The sequence below is a fragment of the Nothobranchius furzeri genome, chromosome 5, assembly GCF_043380555.1.
Source record: "Nothobranchius furzeri strain GRZ-AD chromosome 5, NfurGRZ-RIMD1, whole genome shotgun sequence".
Classification (NCBI taxonomy): Eukaryota; Metazoa; Chordata; class Actinopteri; order Cyprinodontiformes; family Nothobranchiidae; genus Nothobranchius; species Nothobranchius furzeri.
In genome coordinates this window covers 79,061,611-79,083,981 of record NC_091745.1, presented here as the reverse complement: position 1 = coordinate 79,083,981, position 22,371 = coordinate 79,061,611, and the positions used below count along the sequence as shown (strand labels likewise).

Sequence of the window (22,371 nt, the reverse complement as noted above, 5' to 3'; positions counted from 1 at the left end):
GCCATTGCACTTCATGTCACTCACCTGCCTCGCCTGTGTCTTGTCTGCCTCCATGACGCCATGACCCTCCCGCTGCTCAGACCTTCTCTTGAGGCTGCGAGTCCCGTGTCCAGTCATCCTTCCATCCCCGAGCCATCCGGCAGCACCCTCAAAGGATCCATCGGCTTGGTTCACAGGGATAAGGTCATGACTGAACTTTGACCTTTAACCTGGAACCCACTTTATGAACTTGGTGGTCGATGCAGACTCTTGCTTTGGAGAATGAACATCTGCTTGTTAACGTGTCTCCATCATCATCATCTCCGCCTTCATCCGTGTGGTTGGTCAGCTGCTGTGTCCGTGTCCAGCTTCCTAACCCGTCCCGTGAAGGACTTCATCTCACATGCTGTGGTCTTTAGATGTTTGAGTGGATTTTGGGAGGAGAATCGAGTCAACAATGTTGTTGGAGATGAAAGGGACCGGTTCATGTCATTATTACCACGCTCCGAGCTGCTGGTTTATCCTCCATGTTCACTCGGTCAACAGTTACATATGGAGGCACCTCGCTCCATTTAATCCTTTTTAGGGTCTTTGCTAATTATAAGGCTATAAAACATGTATTTCTGACATATTTTCAGGTCAATTTAATAAATATCATTATTTTTTACCACAAATAAACACGAGTGACTGGCCTGGAAAACATCACAGCGAAAACGTGCAACTTTCTTACCTGCTTAGTGGAGATTTTACCTCTTTTAAAAGTGGCAGTTTGGTAATTTAGAACCAAATTTAAACCAAATAAATGTCTTTTTGTTGCTTGTAGCTCTCAAAGTGACCTCCGGGTGGTTCCAGGACAAAATACAATAAAAAGTACGGCTGTGCCAGAAATACCTGAGCAATCTCCATTCATGTAAAGATGCACAGCGTGCAGGGCAGACGTAAACGCTGACCTTAACTGAAATATTCTACATATTAATACGTTCGGTGGGTTGGTGCCTTGCTTTGTTTGTGGATGTTTTAATCTAATCGAGGCTTGAATGTATTTTAACTGCAGGAGCTCAAATCTGCCTTTAACTTGAAATCTCTTTTCATGCCGTAGAAATATTTTTGACAGCTTTTCATAATTATTTAATTTAAGGACCTTTAGTGTTGATCTGTGGTAATTGTCATCAGGTGGAAGGGCTCCAGTCCAGCTCATGCAAAGAGTGCTGCAGGTTTAGGGTTTCAAGCTGCTTTATCTATGGTGTCGTAGCTCAGTGTGAACTAGAGAAGCTAAGTAGAGTCCGTCTGATGGGTGGTTGTGCTTTCAAGGTGATATTTTGGAATGAGCATTATATTAATGTTACTTCAAGCACCAGATCTGTTAGATTAACCCGTGTTTACAGAAACCGTTGTGCTGTTAGTGCTGACTTGTGTTTTAATGTTTACTTGAATCCCTTTTTGCCTTTTAAGGATTGACGCCATGTTGCTTTGAGGATAAATAAACTGCTTATGAGAGCAAAAAAAACTGCTAAATGATTTTTTCTGCTTTATGTTCTCCGGTAATTAGTGCTGTTTGCTTGTTTGTTTGTTTATTCAGTTACACGTGTATGTACTTTAACCCTCTAATGTCCACCGCAAGAAAATGGCCGTGAAAAGGTTTTTGCAGCTTTCAAAAAATTTGGAACAATAAAATATTTAAATAATAGTATAAAAAACAATAGTGGCACGAAATAACCATGAAGTGTATCTTCAGACATCTTTTAGAAATATTTTAGTTTAGTAGTTTTTTGTTTGTTTCCTATAGAGATCATTTGATTAAGCCAACTTTATTTATAAAGTGCTTTAAAACAGCCAGAACTGACCACTCACTCACTCACTCACTCACTCACTCACTCAGTCTTTATTTATAAAGCACCTTACAGGCATGAGCATGCCACCAAGGTGCTGTACAACAAAAGAATAAAACATGTAGCGCTACAGACATAATTAAAACCACAAATAAGAATTACAAAATATAAAACACTAACAATTGCTAACCCAATTATTGTATGATCACCGGCGACATCTAGAGGCAAGTACAATTAGCAGTTGTCGGCATAGAGATGGAATCCAATTCCAAACTTTTGTAAAATGTCACCCAATGGGAGAATATAAATTGAAAACAGCAAGGGTCCCAGTATTGAACCCTGCGGTATCCCCCATGGCAGATGTGAGAAGCCACCCATCCTCACACAAACCATCCTGTCACGTAAATATGATCTAAACCAGTTTAGGGCTTGCCCAGAAATTCCCACATAATGTTCAAGGCGATGGAGCAACACTTCGTGGTCTACGGTATCGAAAGCTGCTGTAAGATCCAATAGGACCAGCAGCACTGGACTGCCACCGTCTGTTGGTAAAAGAATGTCATTAAAGACCTTGATAAGGGCAGTCTCGGTACTATGCAACATTTTAAAACCTGATTGGAGGGTCTCTAAAATATCAGTCCTTAAAGAAGTCCATGAGTTGGACCCGCCACAGAGAACGCAAAGAGCAAGCAGTTGGTCAAATGTTTAAACTGTTCAAATTATAAAAGAGACATTCAAAGCTTCAAAGACGGAGCCTTGTGGAACTCCACGTGGAAGAAGAGCAGAAAAAGGTTTAAAACTAGACTGGCACAAAAAGTTCATTCAGGTAGGATCCAAACCAATCCAACTTAAATGTTAAATGGCCTGTATTTGTGTAGCACCTTCTAGGGTTCTCCGACCCCCCAAGGCTCTTTACAACACCAGTCACCCATCCATGCCCGCACACGTTCACACACCGGTGATGATGCGCTAGCTACAGGCGTTCTGGGGCACTCCGACGAGGCGAGGCTGGTGACCAGGCACCACCGGTCCCTCCGACCAGCAGCAGGCAAGGTGGCAGAAGAGTCTTGCCCAAGGACACAACGACCGTGACAGACTGAGCGGGAATCAATCCTGCAACCCTCTTTTTGCAGGGTAGGCACTTAGCTCCCCTGCCACCGTCGCCCATGTGTCTTGAATGCCCACAAAATATTAATAGAGCCACAATTTAGATTTAGAGACTAAAATATTCTCCAAACGGTTGTCCTCAAGGGTCAAATCCACAACCAGAGAGAGAGAGAGATAGGACACCTTTAACTGAAGGGTTCAAAAACAGACTTCTAATAAACCAACAATGTAAAGATGCTGTGATCAGCAGTCAGGATCAGGGTTAGGGTTCCACATTTCTACAATATTTACCGATATGACAAAAGAAAATACCAATTACTTCATAATTTATAGGGAATAAGGAGCTCATTCAAGGAGCTCATTCAGCCAGTGGGATTACTCGTGGCTCGCTGAGCCTTCTGGGATGTAATGATCTGAAGTTGTATATTTATACACTGTAATTAGATAATTTAATGATCTGATTTTGTATATTTATACACTGTAATTAGATAATTTAATGATCTGATTTTGTATATTTATACACTGTAATTAGATCTAAGTAAGTAATCAGAAGTGGTCGTTTTTATCATCAGCGAGTTTACTTAAACACTCTGTATTGACTGAGAGACAAGAAAAGAGAGAGTTGCGATCGTTTAAGAATCTTTAATTTCTATAATTATAAATTCTTACACTCTACCAGGACTATCTCAATGATGGATGCATATGGATGTAGATGTTTCGTGTTGGTGTGTGTGTGTGTGTGTGTGTTGTTCAGAGTCTCTAGGCTGACGTAGCGAATCTGGTTGTTATGACTAGGCTACCACGAGGCTTCAGAAGCTGATGACATGAGCCGCCATTTTGTGCCGTGACCACGTACCGTATGGAGTCTCCCATGTAGATCAGGAAATGCCAGGTCCTCGGACCTCGAATGTACTGGAGCTGGTGAAACAGCGGTCGCAGCACTACAAAGCCCGTCTGTGGGTCGGCTCCGGTAGCAGTCGGCAGGCGTCAGCAAGTTCACTCTTATTTTGAAGGAACGTCGTCTCGTTGGTTCAAACGACGGAAACAGCTGGCCAGCCTGTACTTCTCTTTTGGCGGTGATGGATTGAGAGCTGGTTGAAAACAATGTTGAGAGTATGATGTAACTCCTTTGGAGCTCAGATCGAACAGAGCTGATGTCAACGTGGAACTGAATATAAAACGGCGTTGCCTTCTTTTAGATCTCCCAGTTGTTTATAAATCTTAGTAAACCGGATTGGACTACTTTCATAAACAAACCAGATTCTGCCCTACCACAGACGAAAGTTCTGATTGGTTGAAAACAATGTGTCATGCATTTCCATGGTAATGTATATCAGTCTGTCTGGTGCAGCCCTGTTTATTCATTTAAACACATAACTCATGACATCTTTATTTCACAGATCATTCACCTGATTATTAATGATCAACATATGCTTTGATTAGCTTATCACAAATAAAGTACTTTGATTAATCAATGAAAAGCGTTCTTCTTCTCTTCTTCTGTCTCTTCTCCTGGAATGTAAACATAGTGAACCAAGCGTCCGACCTTGGTGATGTTACTGTGTGAAGGGGCAGCTGTTAAGGGCAGACCATTATAAGATTCATAACGCTACAGGGAGGAGAAAACGATGTTGTACAGTTAAATCTGTCATTTACGAAGGCAGTCCGGTTTTCATGAACGTAAGAAAAAGGTTTGAGATCTTTTCATCTTTATAATCTAATCGTATTTTTCAGCCATTCCTCACATTTGTTTGACGCATCAGCGTTAAAATCCAGGTGACTGGAGTGTGTATCAGTACCACGACCTCAACGACAAATATTTAAGTGGATTTTAAAGGCTGATGTTTGTTTGCTTGGGGGGTTGTTTTGTTTTCATGTGTCATTCCTAGTTTCCCGTTGACCAGTCCTGCTTCGGACCACCAGTACAGCTCATCGGAGAACGAAAACTCCCATTCTGGGAAGACCGACCGTCGTCCCCGGCGCTACTCACACAGCCCGGACACGCGCGGCCACACACACACCAAGAGCAGTGAGTGTTTTCATCTGAATGAACCGCTGCTGCTCGTTTTCAGATGATTGTTGGTCCACATTTAAGGTTAGAAAAAAAAAACTTTTGTTTTAAATTCGCGCAGAAAAGGCAAAAATAATAATATATCAGATTTTTTGCGATGTGGAAAGTCACAAAAGCAAGTGTTCATCCATCCACCCATCTTTCACCGCTTATCCGGGTCGGGTCGCGGGGGCAGCAGCCTCAGCAGGGAGGCCCAGACTTCCCTCTCCCCAGCCGCTTGGGCCAGCTCCTCTGGGGGAATCCCAAGGCGTTCCCTGGCCAGGTGAGAGACATAGTCCCTCCACCGTGTCCTGGGTCTACCTTTAGGTCTCCTCCTTGTTGGACGGAAAACCTCACCAGGGAGGCGTCCAGGAGGCATCCTGACCAAATGCCCGAGCCACCTCAACTGGCTCCTCTTGAAGTTTTTGAATACTTTAATTTGTCTATTGATTTACATGTTCAATAAAGAAAGAAATGAGAATGAAGGTGGAGGAGCAGCGGATCTACTCCGAGCCCCTCCCGGACGACCACGCTTCTCACCCTATCTCTAAGGGAGAGCCCAGGCACCCTGTGGAGAAAACGGTCGCTACCCAAAGCTCGCGACCGTAGGTGAGGGTAGGAACGTAGATCCACCGGTAAATCGAGAGCTTCGCCTTCCGGCTCAGCTCTCTCTTCACCACGGCAGACCGGTACAACGCCCGCATCGCTGTAGACGCAGCACCAATTCGCCTATCGATGTCAGCTCCACTTGGGGCAGGACCTCGTCCCTGACCCGGAGAAGGCATTCTACCCTTTTCATATCGTTTATTCAGTAACACGGTTAAATGCAGCATCTTACCAAGAGCCGACTCGTCTATTTTAAATGCTGAATTCTGTGTCTCAGAACGCCGAGCTCCTCCCTGTCCCTTGGACATCTCTCAGTCTCTTCTCAAGGCTCTGGAGGCAGAAAGTGGCTCTCCTCCTTGGCCCTCGCTTCACATAAACATCGACAAAAAGGTCAAACACACCTTCACACACGTTCTCTCGTCACGCTGAGCTTTTCCCAGCAGCTCTCCTCACTTTCCTCCTTTTTTTTAAATTTCCTGGCAGGGAGAGGAGAAGCAGCTGTCCGGGAAGTCTCTGCACCCGCCTGCTTCTCCGGTGGTGCTCCCTGATCACCTGAAATGTAACATCCTCAAAGCCCAGGTGGAGGCAGCTTTTAGGGTAGTGCTGTCCACTTCAAACACAACCTTCACCTCGTGTCCCGGGTCCAACGCATTAACTGCATTTCTGTGTTCTCCTGCATGATGAAGAAGGAAACCCCAACAACACTCAGGGAGAGGAACTCAAGTGAGACTCTCAATGAGAGGCCAGTAAACCCACGCTTCCCGTGTTCTCTCGAGGTTTTGTGCAGCAGAACTTACTTTCTCATGCAGTGGTTTGTTTTTTAGGTATCGGAGTTCATCTCAAGACTCAGCGGCGTCCAGTCCGACGGCCGAAAAGACGCCCCACCGACAGCAAGATCATAACTCAGCGACAGATGTCCTGCAAGTCAAGGGCAACGCCAGCTCCAACCGCAGAAAACGCCTCGTCCGACAGTTCAGCTTGTGAGTCTGACGCCATTAAAATGGACGCTGGTGACTGACAAAGCACGGAAGCAACAGCTCTCTGACCTTTTGGCTGTGAGAGGCACTCATGCTCTCAATTTGATCCTCGCCAGTAACCACGAAGATGAAGATGATCTACCAGAAGCCCTCGCAGCAATCTCCTCTCAGAGTGCAGGAAAGTCAGGATCTAGCAGCTCGCTGGACAAGCAGATACAGCCGTCCATCTACCCACAGGTAGCACACGACTCATGCAGCAGGTGTAAGCGTGCAGCTCCTCCCCTCCAGAGTGATTCCCCCCATAAACAGAATAACGTGTGTGTTGGTGTGTACGCTGATGTGGATTTCAGGCGGACAAAGTACCGACTCTGGAGCTGAGTAGTCCATGCTGTCCCTCTCCTTCGCCTTCCCCTCACCTCTCCCCTTCCTACTACCGTAGCTCCATGCCTCACCTGGTCCCTTACCTGTCTGCCCACAACAGCAGGTAACAGAAGAGATGCTGACACTCAAGAATAAGGACACAAATTCACAATAAAAAAAAATGGACCCACTTAACTAAAGAAATGTCAGTAATGTCTGATTCTGGAAATGTTTTCATGTGTTTAACAAAGTGTGTGTGTGTGTGTGTGTGTGTGTGTGTGTGTGTGTGTGTGTGTGTGTGTGTGTGTGCGTGTGTGTGTGCTTGTGCGTGTGTGTGTGTAGCAGAGAGGAATTTCAGTTGGACAGAGAGAAGATCCTGAGAGCTCTCCTGATGACTGAACTCTGAGACTTTGACCATCAACGCCGTGACATCACCGACAGACAGGCAGCGGTCCGCCAGCGCTCGTACATTTGTGCTGATTTAGGAGTTTTTAAAACGCGTTTGCATTGATTGAACAGTTCTACTTGCTTGATTTCATTTCGAGTCACGCCTCATCTCCGACGGGCTCCACTCGTGCATGATCGCTGTCGAACCGAAATGCTTTTGGGTCGTCTTCGAGGTTTCTGTGATTCACCGCCACCTCCTCCGCGTTGTCTGAGTTGTGTTTTAAACAGCAGCCGCTGTCGCCTCACTTCCAGTTCAGTTCAAATGTAAATAGGAATTGTAATTAACATGCTGAAACTCTGTAAATGCTTCTGTTGTTTATAGATGCAAAAACCTTTACAGCATTTGTGATTTAAGAACTAAATAATAGTGTTTTGAGGTGAAAACAGACTTTACTGGTTTGTGTGGCGGTCTCAATCTGCCCACTAGAAGGAGACAAACCAGGTGTGTTGTGGCAGCTGCAGGTTACCATGGAGACACGGGTCCCTTTGCTATATTTGCCCCTCGTGCAATTTTTCAATAAAGTCAGATTTGGTCTGAGAAAGCATGTTCTTGGAAATAAAGTGAAAGATTTGCTTCTTGTCTTTTTTTATTTTCAGTTTTCTTTTGTCAAAATCTGAAGCAGGAAGTCGTCTGCTGTGGTTTCCTGTGCCGCTGGCTGGAGCTCAGCAAAGGCCTCATCATCAGTTTGGATTCTTCAGCCTTTGCTTTAACGCTCGGCCTCACCCTGTGTGTGTGTGTGTGTGTGTGTGTGTGTGTGTGTGTGTGTGTGTGTGTGTGTGTGTGTGTGTGTGTGTGTGTGTGTGTGTGTGTGTGTGTGTGTGTGTGTGTGTGTGTCTCACACCCTCCCTGTGAGGGAATGCTGTGATAATAAAGGCTAATACTGATTCATCTGCCGCTGCACCTCTCAGGTGAGTCAGCCTGTTCATTGCACCTTTCTTCACTGACTCCTCTAGTTGAGATAACAAAGCTGCTTGAATCTGGATTTGAAGGAACTTCAGGAAACGTTTTGCAGAAGAATCAGATTATTTTTTCAGTCGTTTATCAGTCGAAGCTTGGATTCATGAAGAAGCACCACAAAAGCTCGACTCGAGATTTACTTATAAAACCTCTGAGAGATGAACAAAATCTTCCTGGTTTGAACAAAGTGAACGTGTCTGATGTTGAATTCCCGCCGTAGAGAAAAAAATCTTTCTTCATGCATCAGTTTTGTGCAAAATGTACAATTTAACACACAATTATTTTCAATCTAAAGCGGATTTAATTGAGTTTCGTAAAAGATGGAGGCTGCGCGGTGGCGCTGTTGCTAGCACTGTTTCCTCGTAGCAAAAAGGTTGCAGGTTTGAAACCCAGCTGCAGACTTTCAGCCCTGAGTTAGCATGTTTTTCTCTGCGTGGGTTTTCTCCAGGTGCTCTGGCTTCTTCCCACAGACCAAAAACATGCACGTTAGGTTAAGGGAAGACCAGGATTAAGGTGTTTTTGTCCCTGTGAGGGAATGGAGTCTTGTCCAAGCTGTCCCCCACCTCCTTACCGGGGACAGGCGCCAAATCCCCTCACCCCCAGAGAGGAAAAAGTGGTTCATTATTCTTACTTTGCTCCAGTTCTTAAAAAATTAAATGTATTTAATCTGGTCTGTGGCTGTAAGTCTTGAAGGAGATGTTTTATGCAAAACTCACATTTTCCATCTATTTGCTGCTATGTGGGTCTCTACTGCCTCCAAACGTGAAAGAAAACTCAGCCCATCAGTGTTTGGTTTTAGGAATTTTGTGCCCAGAACAAAAGTCCTCGTTTGTGATGTCACTAACCACCTCTCACCTGCAAGAGAGAGCTGCTGCAGGAGGAGCAGCGGCTCTACTCACAGCCCATCCCGGATGTCGGAGCTTCTCGGCCTACAGCAGCCTGGGTGGGCGTAGCCAGCTGTAGCTTGTTTTCTTGAAGCGACAGCCCTGAAACGGCTCATTCTGGACGGTACTGAAAAGCTGCTGAGATCACGTCATGTTAAATCCCTTAGAGAGATTTAGAGCAAAGAACGTCGTGAACATGTTTGTTATTGATCATAGAACTTTTATAACAGATGAAAAACAGTCATGTGTCCCCTTTAAATAGTAAAAATGTGTTATTTTTAATTCAAAACAGAACATTTACAAATAAAACGCTTAAGCGCTGAGAATAGTTGTAGTCTGGCTGAAGGGATTGTGATGTGCAGGTTTAGACAGAGTGGGTGTGTTGTCTTGTGAGAGAGCCTGCAGAGATCAGGCTGGGTGGGGTGCACAAGATTGGATTACACAATGGCCAATTTGCCCTGGGGGGTGGGGGTGATAACTTTTTGCCTGCTTTTTTCTTTCTTCCCTCTTTACCCAGCGGGAGGAACAAATGCCTACCTCTCTCACATATGAGTCTCCTGGGTGGCAATGCCTTCTTTGCTGGGATGTGTGTGTGTGTGTGTGTGTGTGTGTGTGTGTGTGTGTGTGTGTGTGTGTGTGTGTGTGTGTGTGTGTGTGTGTGTGTGTGTGTGTGTAATCACTGAGGACGGAGTTTGGGAGTTCCCTCGGTTTTACTTTGAGCCCTGTTCTGTCGTCCTACGACTCCACCTGGGTGTTTGTGCTCGTTTACCTCGAGTCCCTTCATGAGGTGCGCAACAAGAAGAAACGCGTTACTCGGCAGGTAAATGGTGAGACCAAGCACACGGAGGCTGCAAACTTGATTTGTTTATTGAGTTTTTAGCACGTCTGCAGCAGGGCGTGGAGCACCTACATAAGAAAACATGCACAGAGCTCATCCGTCACCTCTGCAGGGACACGGAGGCTAAAGTTCACATGTCAAACATGTTCTTCAGCTTCTTTACTTTAGAGTAATTCAGAAGCAACGAACAGAGTTCGTCTGCTTTTGTTCAATAATTTTCTGTGAAATCATCACAGCTGAAAACATCCAGAAGAGGGATGAATGAAAGAAATATAGAAAACTGGTTAAAAACCACCTCAGACTCCTGAGATTAGCCTGATGAGCTGAGAACTTGTGACTGGAGTCCGATGGAGGACTGCAATCATGTTATTGCGTCCCCCGTTCAGGTCCGGGCCGTCGCTAACATGAAACAACAGGGAGATCCATCCGTGCAGGGCAGGAGGAGATGAAGGCTGACAAGTTGGGAGCACTCATGCAAAATAAAATCTAAAGAATCAGGACGGTCAGCCTGGCAGTGTAACACAGGATGCTTTACTAGTCTCTAGTTTAACTGATCAGCAGTGCATCTGCAGTCGGCGTCACGTAAACAAACAGCTGAAAGGTTTTACAGAACTTCTTCATGCACTGAAGCTTCAACACAATCAGCGTGTGTGTCGTAGCAGACCTATGTACAGACGCCAAGTATTCAACAGTTTATGTGATAAAACACACACGCATGACGCTCACACGCTCTCTCTCACACACACACACACACACACGCTCTCACGCACACGCTCGCACACACACGCTTGCACACACACTTGCACAGACACACACACGCTCTCACCCACACACACATGCTCGCATAAACACACACACACGCTCTCACGCACACACTCGCACACACACACACACTCTCACACACACACACACGCTCTCACCCACACACACATGCTCGCATACACACACACACACGCTCTCACGCACACACTCACACACACACACACACTCTCACGCACACACACACACGCTCTCATACACACACACACACGCTCTCATACACACACACACGCTCGCATACATGCTCACACAGACACACACACACACACACGCGCACACACGCTCTCACACACACGCGCTCGCACACACACACGTGCTCTCACGCACATGCTCGCATACACACACACACGCTCTCACGCACATGCTCGCATACACACACACACGTTCGCATACACACACACACGCTCTAACGCACACACTCACACACGTTCTCACGCACACACTCACACACACACACACACACACACACACACACACGCTCTCACGCACACGCTTGCATACACACTCGCACAGACACACACACACACGCTCGCGCACAAACACACACACGCTCTCACGCACACATACACACTCTCACACACATGCTCGCATACACACACACACACCCGCTCACACACGCACACGCGCACACACACACACACACACACACACACACACACACACACACACACACACACACACACACACACACACACACAGGAAAGATGATTCTTCTAGTTTGGCTGACGAACGTTTCGTAGTGAAAACAACACATCAGGTTTAAAAAATCTCTATAAAGCTTTTAAAATAAGACTGTGCAATATAAAAACATTTTTTTGGCTAAGGTTGCAATAAATTTGGTATAAAATACATTTATTTCTCTGTCTAAAGATATAAATAATACAACTAAAAGACCATTTATAAAAACAGCTAACGAGTCCTTGACACATACAAAAATTCGTCACGTGACTTTTTCTGGTGTTTGTGCTACAGTAGGGTCAGATCCAGGTACTCTTGTCCTGCTGGCTTGGTCATGAGAGCTGGGAGGGACATGAGAGGAGCGTCTCCACCGCTGGACTGACCAATCAGACCGCTGCTCAGGAGGGAAACGGTCTCCATGGGACTCTGAGAGGAGGAGAGAAGAAGAGACAGACACACTGAAGCGTTATTGTCTCTAAACAAAAGGGAGCTCCTCCACCGGCACCAGGTGTTCCCCATCACCTCCTCTGCTTCCTGAAGGCTGTTCCTCTACAGTCTACAACATCAACAACCGACTGTCGACTCAGCCCCGTCGTCCATTCAGTCGGATTTTCTGGGTTTTAATTAAAAATCTATATTTTCCAGGATTTTTTCAACCTGATCAGATGAATGCCACAGTTCAAAGCTTACTCTGCATTGTGCAAATGTTTTAATACGGTTTGATTTGTTACAGAAACATCAAATTATCATCATGTGGTTGTGAACATGCTCCTAATGAGGTGGTGTGAATCCCAGCCGAGCTGCTAAAAGCTCCGCGCTCAGCTGCTGCTCGTTTCTCTGCAGGCTGGCTTGTTGTGGTCTGACTCCAACAACGCCGGCTCTCACGCAGGGAGAGGCTGGAAAGTGTGGCTCACTCGTTCAATCAGCACATCTGCAGTGGCCTCTAGTCGTACTGGGGGGGGGGGGGGGGGGACAAAGACCTGCTGCACCCTTTCCAGGAGCTAGCAGGGAGCCACATCACAGGTGAGCTTCAGACGGCAGGATTTAGCGTCTTACTTCCTGATATGTGGACATCTCTCCTCTGATTGGCTAACGGCAGCATGACTCTACCGCTGACTCTCTCTCTGCGACATTGATGTTTTATCTCCGCAAATAACACAAGCCTGGAGGAGTTCTGCTGTGTGGTGAAGATGCTAATGCTAATGTTAGCTTCTACTAGCTGAGACGTTCTCTGCTGTTTCCTGGACGCTAGACCAACAACAGCCTTCCCCGTCGTGAGTCCAGATGGGTGAGTCCATGAATGTTAGTGACAGGGTGACGTAGATCTGTCAGGATTTTCTAATCCTAGAGTTTCACCGTCTGTTTTCTATCAGAAGCTAACGCAGGAGATAGGTGTAGGAGACTATTTTCATGTTCAGCCTGCGTGAGACACTCAGAATGACCCGTTAGAATCAGAAATAACCAATAGAACATGGGGTTTTCAGTGTTCCACACCTTTAATGTTTATTAGTTTTGGTTTTTATGTGCTAAACTGTGACGGGGCGGTTTAGTGAACAGTCAGTTGGCTCGCTCCACCATCGCTGCGTCCTTCAACAGGACAGAAGTCCACCAAGAATCCCAATCAAAATGATTCAAAACAAAACCCAAAATTAGGTCAGATCCAAGAAAGCTCCTCTAGCCACTCTGATAGGACAGCATGAATTTAGAACATGGGTTCCTCCTAACTAAAGCCTTCAGCCTTACCTGCCACCTGCCTCAGACACCTGAAATACACACCCATTCTTTGGGCTGCGTTAGCAACGTCCTGGCTGGGTCGTGAGCGTGCATGGACCCATGAGCGTGGACGAGGGCATCCTCGGGAGCGTACTGCGGTGTGGGGGAGGGAAGGGAAGGGGAGGAATGAAATGAACACATTCGAACCACAAACATTTCCCTAAGAGCAAAAACGGACCTGACAAAGAACACAGGGCGGACGGGAAAAACGAGGAAAACTCAACTCCTGACTGCTTCAAAGATAAACTCCAAATATCTCCTCTCACCCCGCACATTCTCCACTTTCTTGTCAGCAAAACAATTCAAACTTGAGTTCAAGTTGAAGCAAGCTGCAGTAGATGTGTGACAGAACAAGGAGAGGAGACAGGATAAACGGGTTTGATAGCCTCTAGCAACCAGAGAGGACACCTGACGATGCACACACCCATGGAAGGAGATTTGAATAAAAGACTGCATGTGACTCACTCATGCAGTGTGTGTGTGTGTGTGTGTGTGTGTGTGTGTGTGTGTGTGTGTGTGTGTGTGTGTGTGTGTGTGTGTGTGTGTGTGTGTGTGTGTGTGTGTGTGTGTGTGTGTGTGTGTGTGTGTGTGTGTGTGTGTGTATTTGTATTTATAGGTTTGTGTGGACAAATTTTTACTTTTAGAAGAAGAAAGTATCATTTCTATAGCGCCTCTCAAGATAAAAATCACGAGGCGCTTCACTAAAACAAAAAATGTAAAAATATAAAAAAGAATTTAGAAAATGGTTAAAAATATATTTAAAATGTGCAAAAATAGACAATTGTGATTAAAAATGTTAAGAAAGAGAGAGAGTGAACAGGAAAGAGGGAAACCAGTGGATCCTGAGGAAGGTGGAATAGGTGGGGAGAGCAGAATAAAGAGAGAGAGGTGAAGAAGGTCATACAAAAGCCAGCTTGAACAAGTGAGTCTTCAGCTGCTTTTCAAAGGAGACCACTGAGTCCACTGATCTCAGGCTGAGGGGGAGAGAGGTCCAGAGTCTGGGGGCCACAGCAGCAGATGATCTGTCACCTTTGACCTTTAGCCTGGTGCTGCACAACCTGTAGGCTTTGGTCACTGGACCTCAGGGACCTGCTGGGGGTGTAGGGACTAAGAAGATCACCAATGTAAGATGGTGCTTGTCCATGTAAGGCCCTATAGACCAGAACCAGGATCTTGAAATGAACCCTGAAGTTGACTGGCAGCCAGTGAAGCTGGAGGAGAAGCGGGGTGATGTGGGCGTGTTTGGAGGACTTTTACCTGTAGTGTGGGGACATCTGGCTGGTCCACACAATGTGAAAATACCCAAAATGTGGTTTTAGAGGATTGTTTGGGTTAGGAATAGATCAACATTGGTTATGGTTAGGATTGGGGTATGAGTTAGGCATAGTGGAGTCAGAAAAATGGAAAGAAAAGAATGGAAGTCAACTGAGGGTCCACACAAGCATATAAATGCAAGTGTGTGTGTGTGTGTGTGTGTGTGTGTGTGTGTGTGTGCTTGTGTGTGTGTGTGTGTGTAACTGTTTATTACCTGGTATCCTTGCATTGCACTAATGAGGTCTTTTACTCCGCTGCTGCCGTACGACAGCGCCGGCATCCGCACCAACCCTCCCGAGGACGAGTGGGCGGGGTAATAACCTAAAGTCGTAGGAGAGCCTGGAGGACTGTAGGGATTAAAAGAAAAAAGGGAGAGTTTAGAGGAAGAACGACCTCCTGAACAAATGAAAGGATTCTGGATGATACGGCAGGAATAAGAAGCCTCTGAGTGGGTGTTGTCGTAAGAGCTTTTCTCAGCCAGCGAGACGCGGAGGTCATCTGAAGTTTACCGAGCTCTCTGATAACGCAGCATTCAGTTATTAACTACCCTTGTCACCGTCGCTCTCCTTGGCATTTCAGCCGGTCTGTTCCTGCTTTAAAACTCTGACCCTCAAACAGAATCACCGACACAAGTTCGAGTTTCCAACCCAACCTTCTGAAAACTGCTCGTGTTCAACAAGAATCTCTCAGTTTTAAACGTTTGTCTGCAGTAATCCCGTTCACATTGTAATAACATCAACCAGGCTGACAAACTCAAGAATTTAATAAATTAACAACCATAAGTAAACGCTGAGGGCTTTGTTTGGGTCTGCACACGCTGTAGCTCTATCATCGCAGCAGAGCGGCTACTGTGTGTGCTAAATTTACTGTGCAAACACCAATCAATGCAACCTCGGGATGACGGGAAACATGAACGCCTGACCTGTCGAGTTAACCAGAGAAAATTAAAACGTTAGTCCGACAGCGACGAGCCTTTACCTGGGGTAGTAAGTGGTGTAGTTCATGTACAGCTGAGCTGAGGCAGGGTAGAAGGCGTGTCCAGGCGGGAGGGGTCGAGGGGTCAACAGCATCTGCCCGATGGGGGGGTAAAGAGCAGCAGCCTCTGTGGACAGGACAGGTGGAAGAGGCGTGAAGGAGTACGACGGTGGAGACAAACCTGGAAAATAAAACGAGAACAGAGAGAGGAAAGAGTGTCACCGCCAGAACCAGAAGGGCCCAGAGCCGTGGCCGTGGATCTGGTCGTTGTTTGGGTCATTTCTGACGCAAGAGTTCATGCAAACGACGACCGCCGTTGGTCTTTACAGACGTGTGACACGGCCGACACGCGTTGTAGCGCAGCAGGTTTCTAACGGGCAGAAATTCATAACAACACAAGTTCTATTATGGGTCATTTTGGACAAAAGTAGGGCTCTGTGGAAAGGTTGTGAGTAGTAGTTTGAATGACTTCAGTTTGGAGAAACAGTTCAAATCTGTTCGGATTAATGAGGACTGAAGCGCTAACGGCTAGTCTGAGGCCTTTCCACTGCCATTGCTTTAGCATTTCTTGGCTCTTGTGGCAGAAATACATAATACGATATTTCACAAGAGCCAACAATCTTTGCACCACTCAGACTAGCTGTTAGCTCGTCGGTCAGTACCCGTTCCTCCAAACTGAAGTTAAAGTCTTATTTGTGAACAGACACAAAGAACAAAGCACAACTACGCGCCAGCTCCGCCCACCTCTCCCCACAGCTGCTGATTGGACAAGCAAAGGAGTGGCTCTGCTCAGGTGTGCTTGTCTGTTTTGGCCGAATCCCACAACCACCACGATGATCTGATGTGATCAGAAAGCTGTGAGCCACGTTGCCGGATTGTGCTCTATTTAAGATTACTTTGCTTGCACCTTTCCAACCTTTTCAGATCTTTGTGGTGAGAGGCAGACGTGCCACCGAAGAGTTAAACTGCAGTTTCCATCAGAATGTGTGAAACACAAGAAAAAATGAAACAACAACCCATCAAAACGTAAGTTTTCATGCAGATCAGACTAAATTACAAGGAAGAATCACACACACAGTTATGAATCTTTCTCCCCATCCTCCCTCAGTTCTAGATTGGAGGAAACCCAGCAACCCTGCCCCCCCCCCGACAGGAGCCCACCTACCCTGCAGTTCCCGAAGCACCCCCAGCTCCCAGCAGCACTTACGTCTGGACTTACATGGCGGCGGGCTGAGCCCTGTCCCACTCCTGCTCCGGGTGTGTGTGTGTGCATGCGTGTGTGACAGCGAGCCTCCCATCAGCACCAGGCCCATCTCCTCCTGGCTGCAGGGAAACACCTCCACGTAGCGGCTGTTGGCGCCGCGCTGGCTGGACATCATGTGCTTGTGAAGCCGCTGCGAGGCCTGAAGCGCCCGCTCCGCTGAAACCATCTGGATGAAGCAGTCCCCGGATGGACGGCCCTGCGGCCACAGAAGACAACGTTCAGCAATGCTTGGGAGTGACGGGTGTGTCGATGTGGTTCGTGCATGCACCTGCTGGTTGAGCACCATGTGCACGCCGTGTGGTCTCACGTCTTGCGTGAACTCGCCCAGGAAGGTGAGGATGTCCTCTATGCTGGCTGTGTATGGCAGCCCTCTCAGCCTCAGGCAATCCCTCACACCACCAGGAGGGGGCAGGAGAGAGACTGTGGGCAGCATGGAAACCAGGGGGGCTGGGGCCACGGGGATCAGAGGGGCTGACGAGTACCGGTTCAGAACCTGCAACACACTCGGTTTCAAGTTACACGCATCGCCTCAAACAAAGACCGTCAGTGAGTTAATCTAGCTCGGGAAACATTTGTGCTATAGATAATAAAACATTTACACGAATCCCTCCTATCAGCTGTCTTAACGAACTAAGCAAACACTGGGAGATACATAAAGTGTGCAGAAACACTCCAGAGTCCACGTCGTGTTTGAATGCGTTACACTGCCCAACAGGAGCTGGCTGGCAGCCAACAGGACACCAGCGTGTTTGCATTTCTGGAGAGGGCTGATAAAGCCTCAGTGAGTCTCACACACACCAACAGGTGGGGGAAGAAACCTCTGCATAGGTACGCCAGAGGGCTGTAAGCTCATCCATCCATGAAGATAGGGAAACTAACCCTCATGACTACATGTCACCAGCACAGGACGCGAGAAGGAGGAAGAGAGAAAAAGGTTGTCCCAACAGGACAACAGCAGTTTAAGATATTTCACTCGTCCTGGCTCTCAGACGCACCTGCTGCACCTCTGCTGCCGTGCTCTTAAACAGCTCGATGTATCTCTTCCCCAGGATTTCCTTGTGTTTCCTCAGAGCGCACTGGGCGTGTTCCTCGCACGCGAACAACACGAAAGCGTCTCCGGTGGGACGCCCGTCCGGGTAGCGCACAAACAGGATGCCGTCCTTCCCGCCGCTGATCGGACACGCTTCCTGTGGCCCGTCTCCCGGCGAGAAGAACGCCAGCACCTGATCGTGCGTGGCGTTAAAAGGAAGGCCTCGCATCCTCACGATGATCTGGTCCTCGCGTGACAGGAACATGGCCGCCTCGTTGGAGGTGCCTTTTAAAACACACAGACAAGGTTCGTGGATTCAAACGTGATTTGTTACATTTTCCAAACATGGAAGGTAACGTAATAAACTTGACTTTGCTGCCTTGAAACCTTGAGTTTTATTTAGATGGTTGACCTTATCGTGTTAAAGTCAGACATTTTCTTTATTCTTTTCAAGTTTTTGTCACATAAAATCAGTAAAGACGTATCAGACTCTTTAGTAACGGCTTGGCCTGTTGGAAAACTCGCTGCTTTGCTTTAGCCGAGATAAAAGAAATAAACATAATGATTAAAGAGCAAGTCACCCCCTACCAGAGTATTACTCCACTCCCGCTTCCTGTTTGAAAAATGCAACAAATGCTGTTGCCTAGCAGACCGAGGGGGCGGAGCCGCTAACAAACACACACACACACAGGCTCACAACTACATTGTGACATCACATGGTACCAGCTAACATTCTAGGGTACCTCTTAGCCAATAGCGACGGCAGATTTGAATTCAAATGCAGTGCAGAGTTTTTACCTGACAACGGCGCAACACTGACAGTTTTAGGCAGAAAATTTAAATTTCAACTAAAATGCACTAAAGTGCAAAACTATTGACTACACGTGTCTGCAGCACGATTAGACACACATTTATATGGTTTATCAGCAAAAAATACTTGGTTTGGGGGTGACTTGCTCTTTAAGCTGTTGCATTGTGCCCTGTGACCAGATTAAACAGGAACGCTCTCACCTCCTGCGATCTTCAGGAAGTCTTCTCCTGTTGCTTTATAAACCTGTTGTTCACACAAAACCAAAATGCAAATTTAGGCTGAAGCTCGGTTAGTGACTAAAAGCCGTTTTCACACCGGCTACCTCGATGTATCTGTTGCCCATGTGGTGCTTGTGCCTCTGCAGAGCCAGGTCTCGATGTTCTTCACTGACAAAACGAACAAGTGCTTCACCGTTCCTCCTTCCCTGAGCGTTGAGACACAGCGCTGCCCCTCCTCTGCACGACACGGTAAAGCAAACCCCAGGTTAACTCCTGAAAAACACCTCGGCGAGTGTGCAGGTCTGCTAAACGTCTACGGCATACTTGGCAATATTGAGGCCTCTGAAGAATCGAGCAATGTCCTGGTCAGAGGACTGCCATGGCAACCCTCTGGCTCTGATCACGGTGCCGTCGCACACTTTCTCCATCTTACTGCTGCACACACACACACACACACACACACACACACACACACACACACACAGTGGACTTGAGGCCGATTTTAATGCAAAATTACAAACTAAAGAACTAATCACTCACCAGGTGCCACTTTCAAACCTCTCGCTCACTCTTTCTGGGTTAGAAAACACGTGAGCTGTAACGAAGAGCAATAATCAAACGATAGCAGATAAACAAAAAGCAAACGTTGCATCCAGTTTGTCCACATAAATAAGTATTTCTTGCTTTGGATCTAATGTTTACATGCGATACTCACAAAATGGTTCAGAGAGGAGCGTGAGAACGATGCTGGCCATAAGCCGGACCTGCTCCACGGCCACCTCCGCGGGCAAAGCCACCAGCGGCTCCTGAGTGGCCGAAGGATCCCACGTGGCTGAAGCTTCCACAGGTATACCGAGAGCTGAGGAGGAATCGGTTAGGGAAGGAAACTCCTCCAAACAGCTGAGTTAAAGAACAAGGAGTGTGCAAGTGGAGTTTTTAGGTGCAAGTCCGTTTTTCTGCACCAGTGGGGCTTGTCCTGTTGGCTAAACACACACTCCTTCACCTGGAGCTCAGCAAAGGGCTGTCATTCGTTTCCTTATTTGCATTTCAAAAGCTCTTACCCTGCAGCCAACACCCCGGCTCGTAAATCCTTTTATTTGAGTGAATAGGCTCAAATTTAAAAAATAAATAAATGAGGAAACGACAGTTAAAATAACCTGAAAACACGTCGAACTGTGTTAGATGGATGGATACACTCTGCCATGACATGTGAATTCAGAGTCTTGAGGTCAGAGGACAGGAAGTGGTGCCTGAACTCCTTCCTAAGGTCAAAGAATGAGTAGAAACAATCTGGGACCAGGAGGCTCTGCAGAGAGGAACACACGGAAGGAACAGCTGTTTATGACTTTCATCAACACCGTTGTGTTTGTTCATGCAAGTGGAGCCTTCTCTGGAAGTGTGTGAGATGTTGTTTCTTTTCTTGGAGGAATGTCACCGCACGTGCACAGGTGAGGCGTGCGCACAGGTGTGATTGCGTGTCATCGGTCAGGCTTTCATGAGTTCCTCTGCCCCACGGACCGACTTCCAAGGCAACATTTAATTCAGCTGACAGCGCTGACACAGGTTCCTGCACCAGAGCCAACATCCGCCCTGGCTGCGGGGCGTCCGCCCAACCCAGCTCACTCACCTTGCTTGCAGCCTCAGGGTGAATCACTTGACGAATGTGTAGTTGCCCGTCTGTACACAAACACAACGACGTGCCCGCGCCCACACTGTTCACCTCGTTCGTCAGCTGTAGATTAAACTGACCAACAAAGCAGATAAAGAAGGAATCAAACAACGACGCATCACGGTATTTTGACCTGAACGCATCGTTTATAGAAGTTAAGAGTTTTTCTGGACCACTGAGTTGGATTACCGTGTTTAAAGCACCATCCAGACTCGTCGCTGTGTAAACACAGTCTGCCCCTTCCCCATTCTGCTCCTCTTTGCTTTCCTCCACAACATCTTCCTCCACCTTTTCCTCCGACAGGTCTGAGAGGTCGGGCTTAATGAGGAGCTCATTCACCTTGCCCAACTGGTTCACAGAAAAAGAAAACAAGTCAGTCTGGAAACAGGAGCTTCCACTGGAGCTGAACTGGGATGACAGAATTTCTAGACTTAGTGATAAGCATCTGCACCAGTTTCCCCACATTTTTATCCAATAAACCTTAAAGTCCATCTTTTCACCCAGTAGACGATTTAAACTGACATTGATAACAGTTTTATGAATGAGTTGTTACTAAAACACCAGGAGTCTCAGGTTCGTCTACCTGTCTTCTCCTAAAATCCCTACATTTCCTGCTTTGGGATCAAGAGAATCCGATCCCATGTTGTGTACAAATGTCCTTTTACCGTTTTGTTCTTTACATCCACCAGCTGCCAAACCAACTGCACAAGCTCCTTCTCATCAGACCCCAGCAGCTCTCCGCTCGCGCCAGATGTGGTGGTGAAAACCACCACCAGGTAGTCTACCTGCGCCGTCATCTGAACACAAACAACCCAAAAGTAATACTACACCCAACTACAGGACTGAGAAACGTAGCTGAAACCGCTGCGGGAGGCAGGAGGTAGAAACGCCCTTATAGAGACACCTGGGCGCAAAGGTGAGCTCCGTAAATCCAAGTTTGGTCGCGTTAGATGGTTACGTAGAGCCTCCCGCAGTCACCATCGCGGAGTAATGGCTGAACGCTCCCCGTTTTTGTAGCAGCAACTCTACCTGTGTGACCACGTGACTGTCTACCTGCCCCTCCCTCCTTTCAGGTAGTTTAAACATTAGGACGTGGCAGAGAATGGAGGACAGAAACTGTATGTAAATAGACATGTACGGATTTACAGGGTCGAAAGGCTGTTTATTTGTCAACAATAACAGCAATCCACAGCTGGTGGATTCTGAAATTCAACTAAATTTTGTTCCCAAGAAAAACCAAAGTTTCTTTTTCTAAATGATAATTTCTACATAGGAAATATATATATAATTACATGAAACTATTTAGAAAAAAACTTCCAGTGATAGGCCTGTTTAATCCGCTAAAGCTATTTTTTATTTTATTTTAAAAGTTATTTTAAAACAATGGCATAAATGAATGTAATTAAATAAAAGGAAATTTACTAAAGTAGACTAGATATTGACTAAATTTAGGCTGACAAAACAACTAAATTAATAAATTTAACAAATAAAATAAACAAACAAACAAATAAATTGCAAAGTTTGTTTGAGTTTCAAGCAATATTCTAAAAATGTATGTACAATTTTATGGATGGACTAGTTGACTTAAAAAAATATTACACAAGCTGAGTGACATAGATTGTTTGGAAAGTCTCACAAATGTTTTACCAAATGTCATGTAGTCCAGCATTTAAATCATAATTTAATTTAATTTAATTTGAAAGGCGCGTAGTGACCATCGGGTTATGTGTCGATGGTTGTGACTGAAAGAAAGAAAAGATAAATAAATAATTAATTCGCTGATGC

General features: G+C 46.4%; 2 protein-coding genes across 9 annotated transcripts in view; one reads left to right on the top strand and one right to left on the bottom strand.

The window, feature by feature from the left end:
* Window positions 1-7,940, top strand: part of epb41l4b (erythrocyte membrane protein band 4.1 like 4B) — a 38,675-nt gene extending 30,735 nt beyond the window's left edge. For 2 of the 5 annotated variants that reach the window (XM_070551195.1, XM_070551199.1), the window contains exons 16-23: window positions 4,805-4,944; window positions 5,849-5,961; window positions 6,055-6,168; window positions 6,258-6,313; window positions 6,396-6,551; window positions 6,665-6,785; window positions 6,899-7,032; window positions 7,251-7,940. In XM_070551195.1, coding sequence (XP_070407296.1) covers window positions 4,805-4,944; window positions 5,849-5,961; window positions 6,055-6,168; window positions 6,258-6,313; window positions 6,396-6,551; window positions 6,665-6,785; window positions 6,899-7,032; window positions 7,251-7,314 — 898 coding nt within the window. In that variant the 3' untranslated portion in view covers window positions 7,315-7,940. The remainder of the gene's footprint in view (window positions 1-4,804; window positions 4,945-5,848; window positions 5,962-6,054; window positions 6,169-6,257; window positions 6,314-6,395; window positions 6,552-6,664; window positions 6,786-6,898; window positions 7,033-7,250) is intronic. The other 3 variants (XM_070551197.1, XM_070551196.1, XM_070551198.1) reach the window with 3 other exon arrangements.
* Window positions 7,941-10,046: 2,106 nt separating this feature from the next.
* Window positions 10,047-21,594, bottom strand: esrp1 (epithelial splicing regulatory protein 1). 4 transcript variants are annotated; one of them, XM_015950472.3, is made up of 16 exons: window positions 21,252-21,594; window positions 20,776-20,934; window positions 20,545-20,661; window positions 20,112-20,223; window positions 19,633-19,776; window positions 19,458-19,512; window positions 19,242-19,352; window positions 19,022-19,154; window positions 18,900-18,942; window positions 17,854-18,173; window positions 17,127-17,351; window positions 16,802-17,054; window positions 15,598-15,775; window positions 14,834-14,966; window positions 13,309-13,398; window positions 10,047-11,958 (listed from the first exon to the last, which is right to left on the bottom strand). In XM_015950472.3, the coding sequence occupies exons 1-16, from the start codon at window positions 21,381-21,383 to the stop codon at window positions 11,821-11,823; spliced, it is 2,343 nt and encodes a 780-aa protein (XP_015805958.3). In that variant the 5' UTR covers window positions 21,384-21,594; the 3' UTR covers window positions 10,047-11,820. The 4 variants fall into 4 exon arrangements, with proteins under 4 accessions (XP_015805958.3, XP_015805959.3, XP_015805960.3 ...); XM_015950473.3 differs by having other exon boundaries at window positions 16,814-17,054; XM_015950475.3 differs by having other exon boundaries at window positions 11,858-11,958; window positions 13,276-13,398.
* Between the last annotated feature and the right edge of the window lie 777 nt (window positions 21,595-22,371).